Below are 20,712 nucleotides of genomic sequence, written 5' to 3'. Positions count from 1 at the left end.
GACCAAATGTAGAACAATTTTTTCGTATTAATATTTTGCGTGGCACTGCATGTTATATTTTTTCTTCTAGCTGTATTACTTATTAGTCTTTACACAGCACAAATATTTGGGATTCAAAGTTAGACTCTATGTTACTAAGAAACAAGATTACTACCTTCATTAATTTAGATGATCATTTATAAAGAGGGAACTTCCCTCTAGACATGTCTCTTTCTAGTGAGCCGGAAAGAAGTAGAGATCTGATTTAATATGTCTTTTGAACCACTTCCTTCCCTGAGAACTTTGTTGCTACAAAAATCACCCAAGAGCACCTATTACCATTCATCAAGGATACCCACAATTGGCCTACAGGGTGAGTAGCAGTCCATAATATATCTAAAAATGTCAGATGAGGCAATCTGTAGTGCTTCTTCTATTCCAATAAAGTTTTGTTACATGGTACTAGCTGTAGTCCAAGTAAAAGAGGAAGTCATTCCAGTAATAAAAGAATCCAATTGATGTCAACAACCTAAGCGGACAAAATTACTTCTCTGGTTTGCAGACATATTGTCAAAAGCATTAAGTATTGAAATGGTTGGTTTTACACTCACCATCCATTTTATAAGGTTCACTGTATTAACTGCTTGCTAACACACAGAGCCAGTCAGCCAATCACATTGCAGAAACATTGGACAAAGAGAAGATTACTTTCTTAAGTTAAAACCAAGCATCAGAACGGGGAAGAAAGAAAATAATTTAAGAAAGCATGGTTGTAGTAAGAGAGATATATAGACACCCATATGATAAAATTTAATCAATGGACTGATTTATGACCCTAATCATTAATTGCTTTTAATTTCCGGTGACCGGATGTGCCCCCCCTAAAATAAACATTCCTTTGACATCTGTTAGTCCCATCTTTGTGACACTTTGTTTTGGTAAACTCCTTATGACCTCTGAGTTTTAAGAGTAATACAACTAAAGTATGAAAAAACAATAAGTGTTAGATAATCAAGAACAATATACAGTATATAGCATGTACTACAGTCTAGCATGAAGTGGGGGAAGGGGGCTGACCCCAGCCCTGCTCAACATGCCATCTGTGTGAGGGGGTAAAAGCCCCTGGTGCATTATTTATTTGTAGCACAAAAACCTCTCTGCTTTTGGCCAGCACAGGATGAAACTTGGGATGGTCAGGACATTTGCTCACCAACTTTGTGACAAGTTGCTTTCGAAAATTCCTTCCGACCTCTATGAAGTTTAGGAAGAATGCAATTAAAAGGGATCAGCAATAAAACATTCTCTCTGGTATGTAGAATTTAAACACCAGTACAGGATGAATCTCGGGATGGTCAGGACATTTGCTCACCATCTTTGTGACACTTTGTTTTGGTAAACTCCTTATGACCTCTATGAGTTTTAAGAAGAATACAAATAAAGTTTGAAAACAATACATGACAGATAATCACTAACCAGAATATTACATAATATACAATATAGCATATTTAAATAGAATGTTGTAATACCTCTGACTTTAACTCTGTGTCTCAGGAGATGCAGCAGAGCCCCTGGGTTCAGCAATAAACATTCCCTTTGCAGGTGGCCCTCCCCTACTCACCACACCATATGTGCGCCCGTGCGTGTAGGAAGCAGTCGTGAGGGGGGGAAAAAAAGTCCCTGTCCCTGCAAAAGAGTACACACATATCTCTAAAGAAAACGTACAGTTTTTCTGCATTATTTATGGTAGCACAACTAGTCAGTGCATACTGCGCGTTTGTGATTTCCTTCATCCATTAAAAAAAATAAAATAAAATGAATCTATAAGAACTAAACTCTTATAGGTTTTTTTCTCTAACACTTGCTAGTGTGATACATGTCAGTAAAAGTTCCTCATCTGTAAATTTATTTCTTAAGAATATGTGACAGAGACTAACCAGGCCTAGGTGAGGCTACTCATATTTAACTTTCAACTTTCCCCAAAGTTGAAAGTTTTTTTTACACTGCACAACCATGCTCCTAGAGTTGGTCACAACATGGGGAATTGTTTTTTACCTTTAAAATTATCCACTACTTTTGTCTCTGACTTATACGCTGTATGTTTCTAGGCCCTAATGATGCTTTCCCTCCATCCATTATCTTACAAATAATGGAGTGTGTTCACTAACAAAATATAGTACACCTGTAGTTGTTGAATTTTCCATTACTAAAGCTTATAAATGATCAATGTAAACCATCAGTCTGTATTAAAATATTTAATACAGTTCATATTATTTATTTAGATTTGATGTTTTGATGTGTGCACTTGGATTTCTATCAATTTATTGAATGACGGTCTGTGTAAATATTTATCAAACTGAATGGCCATTCAGGTTTTATATAATGTTTTTTTTTCTTTTGGTGTTTGTTGCACAAACTCAAATATAATAAAATAAGTTTTGCAGAGAATAATATTTTGGATGAGTTTAAAAATATTGTTTGCCAAAATCACACAATGTAACTACACTTGTCTTTTATATGTTGCCGTGACTTAATCTTTTGAGGCAATTGGTTTGCATAAATTTAAGTAAATATGACCTATTTCCCTGCGCCACATACTTAGCTAGCTATTTGCTAGCTAAGTACAGTATGTAAAATCAATTGGGCAGCACTTATGTGGATAAATTCCCTTGTTGATGTTAAAGATCGGAAGAAAAGTGACAAACTGATTTGACATAAGAATGTGACAGTAGCCCATATACAGTATGTAGAATATGATAAACACACAACACTTCAAACTTTGTAGCAGGTGAGCTACCACAGCAGAAGACCACATCTGCTGTGGAATTCATACTGTAATTCATACAGGTTCACCAGAACTGGACATTAAACAAAGTCTTGATTTTTGCTGCAACCTTCGGTCAAAATGTGATGTAAACAACAAGAAAGAATGAATTCAGTGAGTCTTGTATCAACAGATCAGGATGGTGGTTTTGGTATAATTTCTTGGCACACCCTAACCATATCGAAGCACTGGTGCTCAAATTGTCCATCTCTTTATTTTAACAGCAACTCTGTCTTCTGAGGACTGCTTCCAGGAACATACTGAACTCTGTCACAAAGCTCAAATAATCTCAAACTAGTTTCCAGTTTCCTGCAGCACAATTACAAGACCCTATCCCAACAGAGAACTTTTGTAAAGTTGTGGAACAAATCCTTATCACGGATCGCCACAGAAATCTGCAGTGACTGTGTGATGGTGTCATGTCAATACTGACCAAAATCTCAGAGCAATGTTTCTGACACCTTGAGGAATGTACTCCATGAGGAAATTAGGGGGCGATGAAGGCAAACTGAAGTCCAACTCATTACTAGTCAGGTGTTCCTAATAAATTGGCCTATGAGTGTAATAGTGACTTTTGCATTAAATGCTGTAAAAGTTGTGTAGACAAACCTAAATCCTGATGTAGATTTGTGTTATCTATGAAGATCCAGGCTGGGATAAGAGGATCACCACCACTCAGCCACAGCAGGACACTGGGAGAATGGAGCGTAGCAGCTTTGTTTCCCCCCACAGAGTCTTTTACAACTTCACAAGAAATTCATAATCATCCAGCGTTGAAAAGAACAGCAGGGACAGATGTGAAGGCACGCATACTGATGGACTATAGGGGTAATTTTAAAAGTGAGACATGGCCGGAGGACACGCTGTGCTCTGATCTCCATCCTAGGTACCTCAGAGATCCTAAGGACGCCCTGGAGGAGCATTAACTTGTGAACCGCGCCATCTAGCGGCTGTGCGAATCACCTGCAGCGCACAGCATCGGGTGGAGCCACAGGCGCCACCGACAGCTGGGTGGGTGGACTCCTTTTTTTTTTTTTTTTTTCTCCGTGTGTGAGAGAGAGTACTTGAACACCTCCATGCGCGTGCCCTTCCTACGGAATCATCTGTCAGTTTCCTGAACGGGGAAAACTAAAGCTGTTTGTTGCTGATTTGAAAGTAAGTGATTGTTAATTATTCTGTTTTCGAATGAAAGAGGAGGGCAAAAACTCAGCAGCCGCGCGGGTTTCATCTGAGCCACGCTCACGCTGCAGTTGTTAATAAGGAAGCAGCGCACATGGACTCCGAGAGGACTAACGGATCATCCGGCTGATGCAATAAAACTTCAGGGCATCTCAGAGAAGATCCACTCTTCACATTAGCAGACTTTGAAGTTTCAGAGTGTGGCGTAAATTGTCAAGAAACCTAAGCATCGAGGCAAGTTTAAAGAAGTTTTGTTGATGTTTACACTTTTAAAAACTGTGAGCACTGCAGGCGGAGGAACATTTCCTTTTATAGGAGTGCGCTTCACAGCTGTAGTTCTGGCGGATGAACTCACGTGAACCCAAAACACGTATGAATTAAACTTCCTGTTCTCTGAGGCAGGTTTAGGACCTGTTTTAATTTATCTACAGTAAATTAGAAAGGAATCCAAGTCACTGAGATCACAACGTTTTGTTTTCCAAATCAGTTGTGTTACATTGTGAATCTTAATTATTTTCAGAGACGACCCAAAGTTATTTGAGACTGAAGCAGAGTTTATTTGTGGGGCACTTTCATTCCGTCCATACTTGATCATCTTTGAAATCAGCACTGACGTTGTTTATTTAACTAGTGATCAATGAATTTAAAAGACACAAAGATTCAGCACTTTCTTTTTTAATTTGTGTTCAGGCTTGTTGGTCTGGACATTTTCATTTCCCTGACTGAATTTCATGAACGTAAAATAACCAGACAAAAAGCCTAGACGGCCAAAGGTTTTTAGGTTATAATATGTGTAATAAAGGGTTAATAATTATTTCAGAATCAGTTAGGCAATCATTTTCATGTATTTTATCTGCAGACAATATTTGTTGATTTATTTTACCGTTGGCCTTCCAGAGACTGAATGCACCAAAGTTAACTATGACGGTCAGATTTCAGATCATCATAGCATCCTGACTCTTTGTAAAAGGAAAACAGAATTCAAATTGGAGTAACAGAATTCTTAAATTCAGCATCTGCATCAGTCCCTCTTCCTCCCAACAGAACCATGCTTATCCTAAAACTTGGCTGGAAATATGTCTTTTTCTCAGAGGGAATGAAATTAGGGGTGTTGTTAACAAATATTTTAGTAATCGAGTAATCTATCGATTATTCTTACGATTAGTCGAGTAATCGGATAAAAAAAGATACAGTAAAACATTGGTAAATCTAACATAACAGCAAAGTTACTATCGGATATCAACATCAGTCCACTTTTTCATATTTAAGCATCCCTAACAATTACTTTTCTGTAGTTTAGAAAATTAACCTGTAACTACAATAGTTCACTTTTTAAGTTAAGCTGAAGAAAAGTTATACAAAAATCTGAAATTATACTCAATGTAATAATAAAGAGGCAGGCTCACAAATACGCTTAGAAAAAAAAAAGTCACTCCAGATTGTCCACTCCAGATTTTCGTTTATGTATTCGTCTTCAGTCAATTTAATAGATGAACTCTCACCTTGCCCAGACATTTATAGCTTTTGTGTTTATGTTAACGACGGGATTTGACATCTTTGTTCATCACACACAGAAACATCTACCAGCTACGTGCCGCCATGAAGTGCTTCGCCACCCATTTGTTGAGACCGGGATGATATGAAATACATTTTCCGGTTCGTCCGTAAAGCTACACTTACGTTAATCAAATAATGCACAGCCGCCCGCAGTGTTCAGTCTATCCACTCACCTGTATAAATACACCTATGGCGCTCGTCCCCACCGTTCACTCTGAACCGCCACCAGGCAGCAGCTCCGAGAGGAGAAAAGCTGCCGTACTCCAAGCATCACTCCCGTCATTTTAAGGATGCGTATTGGTCCCCTGAAAAACGACAAAGACCCGGACATTATCATCAATCAATAAAATCCTCTCAGGCCGAATTTGAAAACTGGACGTCATGCTGCTAACACTTAGCTTTCATCAGTAACTCAGGCGGAAGTGAGAGCGCTGTCCAATGCCAGTAATAACCCGGCCGGAACACGGTGCGCTAAATAATAAAATATAACTTAACAAAGCTTTGAGGCAGATAAATTTTCCTCGAGGAATTTTAATAATCAAGGTACTCGAATCACTCGAGGAATCGTTTCAGCCCTAAATGAATCGACTAATTATTTGTTTTTAAAGTTATTGCTATGATGATTCTGTATTTGCTTCTACAACTTGAGTTTGAAAATGAACACCAATTACTACAACGAAGAAATTAACAAATAACTCAAAGTTCAGAGTTTTTGTCATAACGGTTAATTAGCCTTTCCAAGGTTCTTAAAATAAATGCAAATACATTCAAGGTAGTAATTAATTCCCCTAATAAGCAGTGTTGCCACCAGACAAGGAACCATAAAATTAATAGTTCTTTTTTAAATATATTTTTGGAGCAATGCTACAGGCAGGGTTATTACCAAGAGGTCAGGCACTTATCAAGGATACATGAGGAGATATGTGATTAAGTTTCTGTGTGTTATTTTGTGCTGTAGCTTGCCTTGCCTCCTTTAACCTTTTTATTCTGTTGGAAATGTATGCCGCAACATACCCCAAAACTGGGAAAACTGTGGAAAGAAAAAAAGATGCGTACTTTTGAATATTTTTTTAGAAATAAAAATGTAAACATTGCAATTTGTATTCAGCTGTCATTGAGTCAATATGGTGTGGAACTACCTTTGACCGCAGTTATATCTACAAGTCTTCATATTGTTTTCATGTGCTTGTACCAGGAGACTAAGATGTTTGTCCATTCGTCTTTAGCTCAAGTTCAGTCATATTGGGTAGAAAACATGGACATGGAGTCTTGTCATAGATTCTCAGTTGTGTTGTCCTAGTTGGCAATCTTTACTCATGAATATCTTTTGAACTAAGCCATTCACTTGTAGATCTGGCTATAGGGTTGTTCACCTGGAAGGATGTAAATCCTCACCCTAGTCTCTAGTCTTTTGCAGCCTTTAACACGTTTTCTATCAGGACTTTTTGGAAAATGGAAGAACAGCTCCTTCCACCTTCCCATGGAGTCTGATTAGCATTTATACTTCCCAGGATAATGCTACCTTTCAACATGGTGTCTTGCATAATACTTGCATGAGAGCCCAAACCTTCAGTTGTGGAGTTCCATATGTTTGCTGTGTGCCCCCCATGGCTTGTGCTATAGTGAAAACCTAACTTTGGCTTTTTCCCAAGAATCAATTGATGCCGATTGTTTCTGTCAATATGTTCTCTCATTAAAGCTTGGGAACTTTGCAGCTCCTTTAGTTACCATGGTGTATGGAGCTACATTCCTGCCAAAAACTCAAAGGAATGCATTAAACAATTACAATAGTGCATATATTAACTGAAAAAGCCTATGGTTCTGATTATGACCACATTTATTAACTAAGAAAATGTTTAGCTATGACTGCAGTAGCCACATTTTCATTTACAGATAGTGTATCAGAGAAAAAGGGGCCTAAAGACAAATACATGCCACACTTCTCAGATTTGTGTTTGTGGAAGCATTAAAACATATGTGTTTTGTTTCAACTTCACAATATGCACCAGTTTGTGTTGGTCTGTCTCATAAAGTGCCAATAAATTGAATTGAAGTTTGTGGTTTTAATGCTGCAAAACTTGGTATACTAGGCGCCAGGTGCTAGGCAAATACAAGGCGCTGTAAAGTGTAAAGCATGATAGCATGTTGGTAATTAGCTTGAAACTTTTGGAAAAAAACTTGAAGTAGTTATGGTATGTCAACATTGCATCATCATGCTGAGCATCAGTGAGCAGGCACTGTGTGTACACTTCCAGTCCACTCACATCCCCTTTATATTCAAAAACTTCTGCCTGAAACCAATGTTTACATGAAGAGAATCTAATCAAATGAGTAATTACTTTGTAATTTATGCATTACTTAGCTGATCTGCTTTTAGAAGTTGTCTTTGAGGCCTAACTGTGACTGTCGGTATAAAAGTCATTTGAAGGAGTAAATGTATTGTGCCTGCAGGCAAACATTAAAGACTGTGGGACCAATTGCTTTCCTAAATTCATGCACATGCCGATACAAGTCATCAGCACAGAGATTGGCTGAGATGAGGGCAGTGTCCCATCCTTCCCACCCGCCTTTTTCAGCTCAGCTAAGACACACCACGTCATGTTCATTCTGCTGTGTATCTGTGTTGTTAATTCGGAGCCACTGACTCATCACAACACTCCTATTTTTATTTTTTTTTCCTGGATAGAGATGTGGCTAATGATCCCAATCACCAGCAGCATATAAGGAAACATTCCTGCTAGCCTATTTTAGCTTCAGGAGAAGGAAATACTTATAGTTTTCAGATTATTTTTTTTCCATTTGATTTTTTTTTTCTAGTGTCTATATTTGGCTATTTGGTTCAGTTTGTTTTGGCAACTGCATATGGGTCAGTGTAACAGTTCAGTATGACCTGGGCACGCACCTTAAAATTGTTTGGCTTCAACTGAGGTTTGTTTACTGCTTGAAATAGATAATAAGGCAACAATAAAGTACCACCATTTTTTATTACAAATATTAAAATTTCATCCTGAGAAATTGTAAATTGCATATATTTAGGCAAAAATACTATGGTAAAGTTACCACAGTATCTTTACTGAAACGTATACTAGGAGCATTTCAGACTGGCCTATACTTAGTCAAATCCCAGACTATAAATGTTGTATAGGATAGATAAACAGATATACAATTTTGGACCAATGCTGATATCCTAGGTTAATATTGCTGCTATGACCAATGACCATTTCACTACCCCTTAAAAGCCTTAAAAAACAACCATGTTATTGCTTCTCTGCTTCAGTTAAATTTCCACAATCCTGCACTGCATTACTATGACTGTCACATGAGCAAACAAATACCACGACTAACTTTCTGCCCCCTCCAAAATCAAGATAGAAATAAACTTTGGTTGCAAATATCTGTTTTATTTATCAGTCAGCTACTCGCATATTAAAAATGACTAATACTTGGCGATACTTATGTTAGTGCCGATATATCGTGCATTTCTTGTACACAGGTATGCTATTCTCTCTGCTTTGTTCTAAACCTTCAAAATCAAACAGTATCCTTTCAAGAAGAAAAAAAACCCATCAAAATGTTAAGGGATGTTTTGCCAATACGTTTTTAGACCACATGAACATAACATTTAAAATCTCCTCAGGATTTGTTTGATATAAGTTTCTATTTCACTGCTATAACAAAAAGAAATAGTCCTATTAGGTTGCGTCTATCTACATATGAACTTGAAATGGTCTCTGAAGAGGAAGGGGGGTTTATTGGTGTCAAGACAGCTGCGTCTGAGACCATGTGATATATCACTGTTCTATTTGTACACCAAATACCTGAATGGTTTGTACACAAATTGGCATCTGTGTCACATGTCAAGCCCCTGAGTGTAAATATGTCATCTAAAGCTGGCGGTAAGGTGATGTGCCATCTGGACAATCCAGCTTGGGAGCATTGTGAGAGTATAGGCAGCAGTGAAAGTCAGGAACCTGTGTTGATTTTGTTGTAAAACGGAAGTGAGTACTTTTCTTTATCATTTCAATTGCTGATGTATTGTTTTTGCAGAAGCTTGAAGCAATGACTGCAGTGTCACAATTGTTTAGCCGTTTCTGTTGATCAGACATTGTCCCCTTCCATTTTAACTCTTTTCAGTAGCAGGATATTGTACATGTTAGCTCCCTTAGTAATTGATATTTTACAAGAAAACTACAATAAAGCTGTAAGCTCAAACAAATTTGAAAGAAGCTAATTTAGCTTTCTGAAGGAACAGAGCATAATTGATGTAACTGGGACTAACTAAGAAAACTAAATGTGGAACATATCTTACAATAAGAGATATTCAAATAGTTAGTTCACCCATATTTTAGGTGTGGACATTACACGTCAATCTGTCACTGGTTTTTGAATGAGGTGTGTTCATTAACCAGAAAGCTGCCCTAGACATTTTCAGATTAAATGCTGGATCTGTGGCATTAAGCCTGATTGGATGTTGTAAATTAGTACCATAAACTGATGAGCCTTTTTCCTGGAATGCCCATAGATGGTAAAAAGATGTGATCTTAGGGTCATGCTTTTCTACACTGAGCACGGATTCAGTGCCTTGTGAAATCTTTGCACTCTCTCCACATTTTGCCGTGTCGTGTCACAACCACAAACTTCAATGCTTTTCATCAGGACTTTATATAAAGGATCAGCACAAATGAGTGTACAACTGGGGAGTGGAAGAGAAATGATAAAGGGTTTTAATTTTTGTTTTACAAATAAGATGCTGAAAAGTTTTCACACACATTTGCTATGAGCACCCCCACAATTTTCTGTAATTGAAAATTCAAGCCTTTTCAGTAGGGATGGACTTAAAGAGTCCAATATGGACTTAAAGATTTATCACAATATTTTTTGTTACCACTTTGATAACAACACAAGGGACAATAAGAACTATTGTTTTGGACCAGATCAGAATGTCTCCTTCCACATGCTTGCTGTGTTCCATGCTTTTAGTGGCAAATACAAATAAATACAACTACATACTATCCTTTCAAGCATTTTTTGGTGAAAAACTTAAATAACTTTTTGTTCACTTGACAGCCATTCACTACTTTTTGATCTGTCATAATGAAAATGGAACGCTTATGAGGTTTGAATACTTTTTGTAAGTCGTAAGCATTGAATATAAGCATGTAGTAATAATCAATTGCATAGTAAATTAAAATGAGCTTGATAAATTCTAATGGTACTTTTTGAAGAGCAAATTTGTTTATAGACTAGAATTTATGGTTTCGGTTATTTGTGGTTTTTATTTTCATTTTATTTATGGTTTGTGGTCATTGTGTTTTATTTTGGATATTTAAAATACATTTAGTTCCATTGTGAAGTGTTCTTTACAAAGTTAAAGTTGTTGAACTTTGAAAGGGCAAACTTGCAATTTTACGCCGTTACCAATATGTTACTTGAAAATGGTCTGAAAACAACATTTCTCGCAATAATTTCTGGGACAATTTATCATCCAGCAAAATTTTATATTGTGACAGGCTTAACAGAATATCTTGTGTTTACAGATGTGTCATAATCCCATCCCCATTCCTGTCTTGGTCTGTCCACAGGTATTTTTGTGTCCCTTTGGCGCAAACAGAGATGATTCTGGCTAAATTACAAAGCATTGGGAAGCAGCTCCTGAGGGTGAAGGTTGTGGACTGCAGCACAGACGAAACCCGGCTGGCCCGATGCCTCAGCATCTTTGACCTGGTGGCCCTGGGCGTTGGGAGCACATTGGGTGCCGGTGTTTATGTGCTCGCTGGTGCCGTTGCTCGTGAAAACGCTGGACCTTGCATCGTCGTCTCATTTCTCATCGCTGCGCTAGCTTCCGTGCTAGCTGGTCTGTGCTATGCCGAGTTTGGAGCCCGTGTCCCAAGAACCGGGTCAGCTTACCTCTACAGCTATGTGACGGTGGGAGAACTGGGGGGTTATATCTCGGGCTGGAACCTCATTCTCTCCTATGTCATTGGTGAGATCACTTAGAAACAGGAAAGGGAAATACCTGGCTGCTAATCTCTGTGATTTGTGAATTACCTGAAGATTTCTCTGTGCAGGAACTTCAAGTGTGGCAAGGGCTTGGAGTGCCACCTTTGATGAGCTCACCGGAAAGCACATTGAAAAATTTTGCAATCAATACATGAAAATGAATATACCATGGCTGGCAGAATATCCAGACATGTTTGCTGTCTTCATCATACTCTCTCTGACAGGTTAGACACAATAATTTCTTTCCATGACTCCGGTACAGTGTGGATATGTTTAGAAAAATAAGGAATTAGATTTTTCATTCCTGGATCAGAATAAGAAAGACAACTTAGTATAGAACATCCGTTCTATTTCAATTTTTTATATATATGTTCTACCATCTAAACATTGTACCCATTCATCCATTCGTTCATCACTCCCTCCTTTCATTTGTCCATCCCTCCTTTAATTATCCATCCATCTACGGCTACAACCTAAAAATATTTTACTAATCGATTCTTTTATTGACTATTCTGATGATTAATTGCATAAAAAAATTGTTGCGTTTTGAAGATTTCTCTTTCAACTACTTACAGCTTTAGCATAATTACTGCTCTGAGTGTGTTATTGCTTTAGCAAATTGCTTCTTTTGAGTCTGTATACTCCAGTTGACGATTAATCAATTGCTAAATTAGTTGACAATTATTCCATTAAACGATTAGTCACGATTAATCTGATTAATTGTTTCAGTTTCGCATCCATCCCTCTGTCATTCCTTCTTTTCTTGTTTCTTTCCTTCCTATGTTTTAATTTTTTTATTTTTGCGTAAACAATGGGCTTAAAAATTACAAGGTTTCTTCCCTCCACCCCCATTGTTTCTGTCATATATCCTATCATATTTTTTCCTTTTCAACTTTTCACAGCGTTGCTTGGTTTTGGAGTCAAAGAATCGGCCATGGTGAATAAAATATTCACTTGCATCAATGTGCTTGTTCTGCTGTTTGTGATCATCTCTGGACTGGTTAAAGGAGACCTAAAAAACTGGAAACTGGACCCTGCAAAGATCCTCAATGCCACTGGAAACGCCACCCATAAGTAGGTTCAATAAAGATCAGTGTATTATGATTACCATCTCTAATTATCTTCATAAAGTAAATAAGTACTTTTTGTTCTTACTTCCAGTACCACATTTCCCCACCCTAAAAATGGAAGTCTTGGTGCAGGCGGCTTCATGCCGTTCGGGTGGACAGGAGTCCTGTCTGGTGCTGCTACCTGTTTTTATGCCTTTGTGGGGTTTGACTGCATTGCCACTACAGGTGACAGCAAATGCATTAACATGGGTAGTACACACACGAGCTCTGTTACCTGACATATCGTTTTTTGTTTATTTCCCCCTCAGGAGAGGAAGTGAAGAACCCCCAGAGGGCCATTCCCATTGGCATCGTGGCCTCTCTCCTCATCTGTTTTGTGGCTTACTTCGGAGTTTCGGCGGCTCTCACTGTTATGATGCCGTACTACCTGCTGGACAAGAACAGCCCTCTTCCAGTGGCCTTTCAGTATGTAGGCTGGGAGGGAGCCACTTATGCAGTAGCCATTGGCTCTTTATGTGCTCTGTCGACCAGGTAAGTGGGTCTCCTACTGCCTCTCAGCATGAGAAGCCACAGAGTAATTGTTCAGCAGGAATCTTTAGAAAATGAATAATTCATTTCAGCTACTCTGAGTAGTGAATTCTTTTACATAATGCTTTACTCGCTGGTAGCCAACAAGCTGCAGTTAAAGAATAGTAGGTTGGAAGGACTGGGGTGTATGCGGCAGGTGACAGATTAGAAAGATTGTCTTAGTTAGAAACATTTTGTCTGTTTTTGATACAATATATAAATGCAAATTTTAAATCATTTAGATTCTGAAAGTAAATAATGATCCTTGTAGTATTTACTACAAGGTCAAATTTCTGGAAAAATATGGAATTTAACTATTTTCAATGTGTGGATAAATATGGAAAAAAATAGTATGAACCTTTGTTTCCTTCTGTGTTTCATTCTTTGTTTTGTTGTTTCTTTCTTTGCTTTTTGGTTTCTTTCTTTGTTTGTTTCTTTCTCTCCTTTTTTCATTCCTTCCTTTTTGTTTGTTTCTGAGGTACATATGTGTTTCTGAGTTTTATGTTTCCTCTTAAGTCTCTCGATTGAATATTAATGTCTAGCTTTAAACAATTAGTTCCCACATTTATTCAAGAATAGCAGTACCCCATGTGGAGATGCAGAAAACCTTGCATGGAGGCCTAGGGAGAATATGAAATACTTCAAAAACAACTGGAGTTGCTCAGGAACCATAAAAAATAAGTGAAATACATTTTTTGTTCTTATTAAAGTAATTGCATAGACCACAGTTGGGTAGATCCAAATTTACACCACACTCGGGAATTATACAAAAGTTCCAGTGGTGCATATTTTACGTTTACATGATATACTCACAGAAAACTAACAAAAACCTTAGTCAGCCATAAAGATACAACAATCAATTTTTGATAGCTCTTTAACAAGCATACAGTAAAATGTTAATAAAATGATTCTGCTGAGACATAAATGGCCCACATTATATGCTTTTTCTAACATACATATACATATCGAAGCTGTGTGTGTGTATGTGTTTTCCTTGACATTGCATGCTCTTTTCTCCCTCCCTGCACCAACCAGCTTGCTGGGCTCCATGTTCCCAATGCCAAGAGTGATCTGGGCCATGGCGGAGGATGGCCTGCTCTTCAAATGTTTGGCTAAAATCAGCACGCGAACCAAAACCCCGCTATCAGCTACAGTAACCTCCGGCATAGTCGCAGGTGAGCTCACACCCTAAACTCACTAACTGGCAGAATGCTGCACGACATGTGGCGAAGCAGGCCCCTCAACACCTAACATGCAAACGCAGCACAAAGGCAGCAAACTTTAGCTGACGCAGCAGCTCTTCTGTTGGGCTGACAATGTTTGAGGGCTCGTGTGGAACAACAGCTACGTTCTAAAATCTCCTCCTCCTCCCTTCATTCACGACGTAGCCTCCTTGGCTCCATGTTTCCGCTGCCACGCATTATCTTTGCTATGGCTCGTGACGGGGTGATTTTCTCGTTTCTGGCTCGTGTCAGCAAGAGGAAGACGCCCATCGTCTCCACCTTGGTGGCAGGGCTGATGTCTGGTAGGTGGCCGAGATAAAGCCAAAGTCAACAGTGCCCCCATGTGGAAGAAGGAGGGAGGGGAAAAATCACACATAGTTGTAAATGTATTTGATCTTTACAGTAATAGATTGGCAGTTTTCTGCTTTATTTTTAGACTTTATTTTAATTAAAATACTGTGTCAATAATATTTAATCTAATTCTGCTGTGTGTTTTGTTGAAATCACTCTGCTGATGTGTATTTTCGCCTCTGTGCCTCGCAGCTATGATGGCTTTCCTGTTTGAGCTAAAGGACCTGGTGGACCTCATGTCTATTGGCACTTTGATGGCCTATACTCTGGTTGCTGCCTGTGTGTTGATACTCAGGTAGTTATTTTTCTCACCGTGTTTTATTAGACATGTAACCAAAACCAAATTCCAAGAAATATGCAATACTCCTGACTTTGAAGTTTAGATATATGCCATGAGAATAAATGAATTCTCAGATTAGAAATTGAACATTTAAAGGACTATCTCTGAATTCTCAAACTTTAGCACATACTCATAGCTAGATTATTTAAGTATTTTCTCCTAGTTCTTGATTTTCTCCTAATTCTCTGGCCTGCTCCCTCCATCTCAGCATATATTTATAATTTTAAGTCTACTAGATTATAACACAATCTACAATGAGCTAGATTTTGTATTCACGCACCCAGTTCTTGCTTTTAAAAGATATAAAATTTGTTTATTGTTAAATGATTTCACCTCATCTTTAAGTCCCGCCTCCCCATCCTTAGTGACTTGTCTGCTCTCTGTTCGCCTGTCATGTGAAGGTACCAGCCTGAGCAGCTGAGTACGGCCTATGAGATGGCCAACACCCAGGATGAGCCGGAGTCTTACAGCGAAGGGAACTCTGATGTCTTTCCTCAACCAGAAGATACGGTCAGCATCAAGAATCTCCTGTCCCCGTCCAACCCTGAACCCTCTCCTTTGTCTGGTCGTACAGTCAACATCTGCACCAGCATACTTGGTGAGCCATGGACGAGGATGAAAGTGAACAATTCATGTTGAACTGGCCAAGAGCGTGACGAGGTCTCCTTTTTTTTTCTCCTCCAGTTGTTCTGATGTGTGTCTTCAGTGCTGTTGCTGCTCAACAAATTCTGGCCCCCTGGGCAGTGATTCTGATGAGTGTTACCATGGCGGCTATTGTACTTCTCACCTTTGTTATATTCAGGCAGCCTCAGAGCAAAGCCAAGCTGGCCTTTAAGGTGAGTTTGAACTTTAAACCTTTTGCTAATTTTTTGTTGCTTTTACCTTTTCAATTTCTGGAATGTTACCAACACAAACCTCTGTGTATTTTTGGGACATTTTATGTGATAGACCAACACAAAACAGCACCATCGCAGTATATTATTGAAGTAAAGCAGAGGTAAACAAGAATTTCAAACTCAGTGCTCCCAACTGCTTTCAGAAGCAATTCAATTAGTAAGCCATCCAGGGTTCATGTTGATAGTATCACTATTTGTCACGCATTCCCCAAATTTTTGATAATGGAGTAGCAAGAACAATGTCAGTTTTGAAATAAACCTATAAGAAGTCTCAATTATTGTTTTCTACAATTTATTTTGGAGACTTGGCAAACAAAATAAGGAGCTTTTGTCAGATCAGGGTGTTGGTTTGTAAACTACTCACATTGCATTTAGGTGTATGGATTAGAGCATAGTATTATAGTGAAGGTCATATTTGTATAGGTGTGGTTGCAGCTTGTGCACAAAGGTTTGGGCCTGTCTTGGTGATCAGATGCAGGTCTTGATTTGTCTTGGTTCAGGCAATTTGATTAGTCTTCCAAACTTTAGTTCGACTGTCAACATGTATTACTTTATATTAACTGAGAAAACAACTCTCTGAAAGTGTTTTGCTTCCTTCTTCCTTTTCCTCTCATCACTGATATTTTGTGTTGGGCAGCTGCTTTGAAGAGCACAGAACTTCTGTTTATTTAGAAAAACTTTGCAAATGTCAAATATTTATTAAGCTTTCACACTGGGCCTGTAATACCCACTAGTACCACTACAGGAAGATTTTTGTGCAACTCCCTTTCAGTGATGAGGGTGAACCCAAATGACAGTTTTTGAACAATCTAAGTCAGACTAAGGTTTTTCTTGAATATTTTATTAATACTTTATTTAACCAGTGATGATATATAGAAACCTAACTGTGAAATCTTTTTTTTGCTCTTCTCACTTCTTTTGCTGGATTTCCTTCTAGATACATGAAGTCATTCATTCCATTTATCTTGATAGATTTCAGAACTATGTTTTTGTGAAGGAGTTTTTTAAGGACACCTTTGGAAATGGATTCTCTCTCCACAGGTTCCCTTGTTGCCCTTCATTCCCATCATCAGCATGTTTGTCAATATCTACCTGATGATGCAGCTCAATAAAGGAACCTGGCTGCTCTTTACCATTTGGATGTTGATAGGTACTGGGTCTCAAGAGTGCAACATTTTCTGCCAGCTTTTCTAAGTATAGTCTGACCTCTCTGACCTGATATTCCTCCACTACTGCAGGTATCTTTATCTACTTTCTCTATGGCTTTTGGAACAGTGCAGAGGCGACCAGGTCTGATGCCTGCTCAATAAAAGGAGAGCCAATGACCAGAGAGAAGGAGTCCTTGAACACACCAAACTGCACTCGGGACGGAGAGGCTGATGAGGAAATGAGTGCTTACACACGTTGATATTTTCTGAAACAGCTGCACAGAAAACGCTACAGATCCATGCATGCATGCATCCTTGAATGTCTGTCTTTAAAGTTCGCCATCTCTGAACTGACAACTTGCCAAAACAACAAACACATTTTCAGTGGTATATTTGTTGTGCAGAATTAGCTGTGGCTCACAGACTCAGAGCCTAATGTTTTAATATCTGTTGCTTACTGTGAATTACAGAGATTATCGACAGAGCTGACAATCACCCACTCTGCCATTCTGCCACAACACCTAACACATATATTAAGTGTTAGGTGCATTGAAAAAAATATATTCATGTTACTGAAAAAATAGTTGCTTCATACATTAATTTTACATCTCAAAGAAATGCATTATGCTGCTTTCGATGAGCTGCTCAAATTAGAGCAATACGCATTGCTCTAATCGCAAATTAGAGCAATGTGTCAACGTATTGCAAATTAGCCGATCAATGACACAAGTTTGTTGGGTGTAAAGATGAGTGTTGTTTTTTTGAGGGGAAATTTCACGTTTTATCTGAAACCTGCAAAGCTGCTAATATGGAGTTTTTATCAGATACTTGAGAGGGATTATTTTAAGTGTCTTTTTCCCAAAGAGATGTCACAACTTTAAAGGTGAGATTCTTTAAACATTTGATACTTGTTAGGAGATGACAATGCAGTTTATTGTCTGTATATAAAGTATGCTCTGGAGTATGAAAATCCGGTTTTTAGGAAAATAGAACATTTTATTTTTGGACCATTTTTACATTTTTGTGCATATGCATTTAAACAGGAAGAACAGTTTTATTGTGGTCAAGTTTTGTTGGAGTGGTCAAAACTCGTTTAATTTGCTCTTCTCAAACTTACTGTATCAACTGCAACAGGTGTCTCTTTAAAAAATTTCGTCCCAAGTACAGGGCCGAACCATTCGAGCCATTTGCCCAGCAATCAATGCTGAACTTATGCTTCAAAATTTAGTAGCTTTAAAGTTTCTGATTATGTTTCATCAGTAATACGTGGTTAGCATTACCACTGTGACTGTGTTGCATTTAACTCACTCACCAGTGATATTCCAGACATTGTATTATCATTTCTTCACAAGAGCAGCCAATATTTTGACCTTTCAGGTATTCTGCAGGTCAGTCTTACATGTCTAGAGATATGTCTTACAGCCACAATCTTTGGTAAACTTACATATTTCTCCTGTTAACTGTGCTTTCATGTGGAACATGCTAGGCTAATGCCGATTCAGTTATGATGTGACTTGTTGATAATTTGGGCAAATATCTGATTGATTTTAGAAGAAACTTGCATTCAAAGGTTTATTCTCCTGTTTTATAAACTTAGTACTCTGCTTTGATCATCATAAAATTTAATGATCTATGTTTCAACTGCATTCTTGTCTCCCCCATCAACAGTTGTTGTTCAGCATATAGAACTAGTGATATGATAGACACACTCAAAGCTACAACAGCCAAAAGAGTCTCTTGTCTCTTTTGTGGTGATCTTCATTGCAAATTATTTTTAACACTTTTATTCTTTGTGAATATTCAGATTGTTAGATCAACAAAATAATCTGGAACAATTTTGCAATTTCATCTCCTCTACTTTTAAAAAACTCAGTTTCCTGGGAGGTTGGCTAACATAAAATCACCGTCTTTACACAATTAATGGATATAAAGAGTGAAGCTTACCAATAGATGCCTACACCGATCATGTAAATGTCTTGCTCTGGACCCTCTTCAAATGCTTGGGATTGTACTAGGGCATGCCTAATTTGGACATAACCGAAGCAGGACTGTGCTATGTATGATACAATTTACTGATGATGACAGTGAAAGCTACTGTGACTGTGTGAAGACCCACCAGGCAGCTCAAACGTGAATGTTACATGTCAAAATGGCAACTAGGTGAAATGTGTGCATTAGAAAATTTCCATTTTAAATTTCTACCATGGATTTACCTATAAACTTGAATATGAATAGCATCAATATTGGGTTCTACTTATCTTCCGTTAACTTGTCTGCTGGACTTGAATTCAATTCTGGTAAATTAAATGGTTCCATGTCAGGACACTGCTCTATTTATTAACAGATCTTTGTGTTGATCTTTGTCACAGTGTCAGTGTGCTGGCTTTCATGTAAGATAACCAACAATGTACATAAAATGTAACTACGCTCAGATTTTGTTGATTGTGTGATTGTGCGTCATAGAGTTGTTTTAATCCATGTTGTAAATACCAATAACAATATAAAGGAATATGCCAAATTTACTCAAGTTTGGTTGGCTTGTAAAGGTTTTTTTCACCTTCGAACTGAAGCATTTACCATGCAGACTATGGTACAGTGTTCAAATGCTATGTGACAAATGGACAGTTTGCTGGTTGCTCGTTTATACACATTAACCTACATTTTTTGTAGTATTTTGGTAAATATCTACAGTATATTCTGGTAGTATTTGTTTTCTGTGTCCATCATCTGTTTATGGATTTATTTGGTTCTGTAAATAAATGATGGTGAATGTTAAAACCTAAATTTGCCCTCATTATTTATTTTATTTGTGTTTTTTTTACATGGTATCGGATCTTCTAACTACTGAAATTGAAAAAAAAAATACAGTTGAAATTAAGTTCAACTTTAATAATTGTGATGTGACAGTTAAATCTCTTGAAATGTTGCACATGCAACCTCTCTGTACTTTATGCTTTTAAGGAGTCTGTTTTCCTATTTTTTTGAAAGAGTCTTAATCATTAGGTCTCCAGACTTTCTGAAGACGTTTGCTGAAAAGATTTTCTCTCATTCATAGTGAAGTTCCTCAACATTTCAAATGAATATTGTTTATTAAGTCAGTTTCCCCCACTTTCCTACAAAAGGCTGCAAAAGTCAAGACATGACCTTGTTTGTTATGAGAGATAATTTAGCAGCCCCTGAAATTTTTTACATTTTGTCTGATTACAACCACAAACATTAATGTCTGTGTGTTTTTGAAAAGATAGACCAATGGAGAATGACATAATTGGGAAGTGGAAAAGAAAAATGTTTTTGAGGTGTTTTATTGATAAAATTCAAAACAGTGTGTAGCACAGATATGTTACAGAAATACGTCCCCACAGCACGATTCTGCTACCATAATGTTTCACCAAGAGGCTCCTGTGGTTAAGGGGATGTGCACTGTGCAAAATTGTGCAGACAGCAATTTACATTGCCTTTCACAGAACATCAATGAGATATTTCAACAATTCAAATGTCATTAAGTGGTTTAGTACAAAAAGTAAAGGGCAAAGTCCAATCAAAGCAAATTAATTTAAATTATTTTTGAAAGACTGCCAGGA

At 37.9% G+C, this 20,712-nt stretch overlaps 1 protein-coding gene across 4 annotated transcripts; it reads left to right on the top strand.

Moving 5' to 3' along the window:
- The first annotated feature begins 2,423 nt into the window (after nucleotides 1-2,423).
- LOC114161435 (high affinity cationic amino acid transporter 1-like) lies at nucleotides 2,424-19,915 on the top strand. 4 transcript variants are annotated; one of them, XM_028044703.1, is made up of 12 exons: nucleotides 2,424-3,811; nucleotides 11,119-11,519; nucleotides 11,605-11,760; nucleotides 12,439-12,610; nucleotides 12,698-12,831; nucleotides 12,915-13,137; nucleotides 14,209-14,348; nucleotides 14,940-15,042; nucleotides 15,489-15,685; nucleotides 15,772-15,923; nucleotides 17,025-17,133; nucleotides 17,222-19,915. In XM_028044703.1, the coding sequence occupies exons 2-12, from the start codon at nucleotides 11,150-11,152 to the stop codon at nucleotides 17,389-17,391; spliced, it is 1,926 nt and encodes a 641-aa protein (XP_027900504.1). In that variant the 5' UTR covers nucleotides 2,424-3,811; nucleotides 11,119-11,149; the 3' UTR covers nucleotides 17,392-19,915. The 4 variants fall into 4 exon arrangements, with proteins under 4 accessions (XP_027900504.1, XP_027900503.1, XP_027900506.1 ...); XM_028044702.1 differs by lacking the exon at nucleotides 2,424-3,811 and adding an exon at nucleotides 3,819-3,955; XM_028044705.1 differs by lacking the exon at nucleotides 2,424-3,811 and adding an exon at nucleotides 3,975-4,213.
- The last annotated feature ends 797 nt before the right edge of the window (nucleotides 19,916-20,712 follow it).

The sequence above is a fragment of the Xiphophorus couchianus genome, chromosome 18, assembly GCF_001444195.1.
Source record: "Xiphophorus couchianus chromosome 18, X_couchianus-1.0, whole genome shotgun sequence".
Classification (NCBI taxonomy): Eukaryota; Metazoa; Chordata; class Actinopteri; order Cyprinodontiformes; family Poeciliidae; genus Xiphophorus; species Xiphophorus couchianus.
The sequence above is the reverse complement of the archived record's forward strand: the minus strand, read 5'-3'. Positions and strand labels throughout refer to the sequence as shown.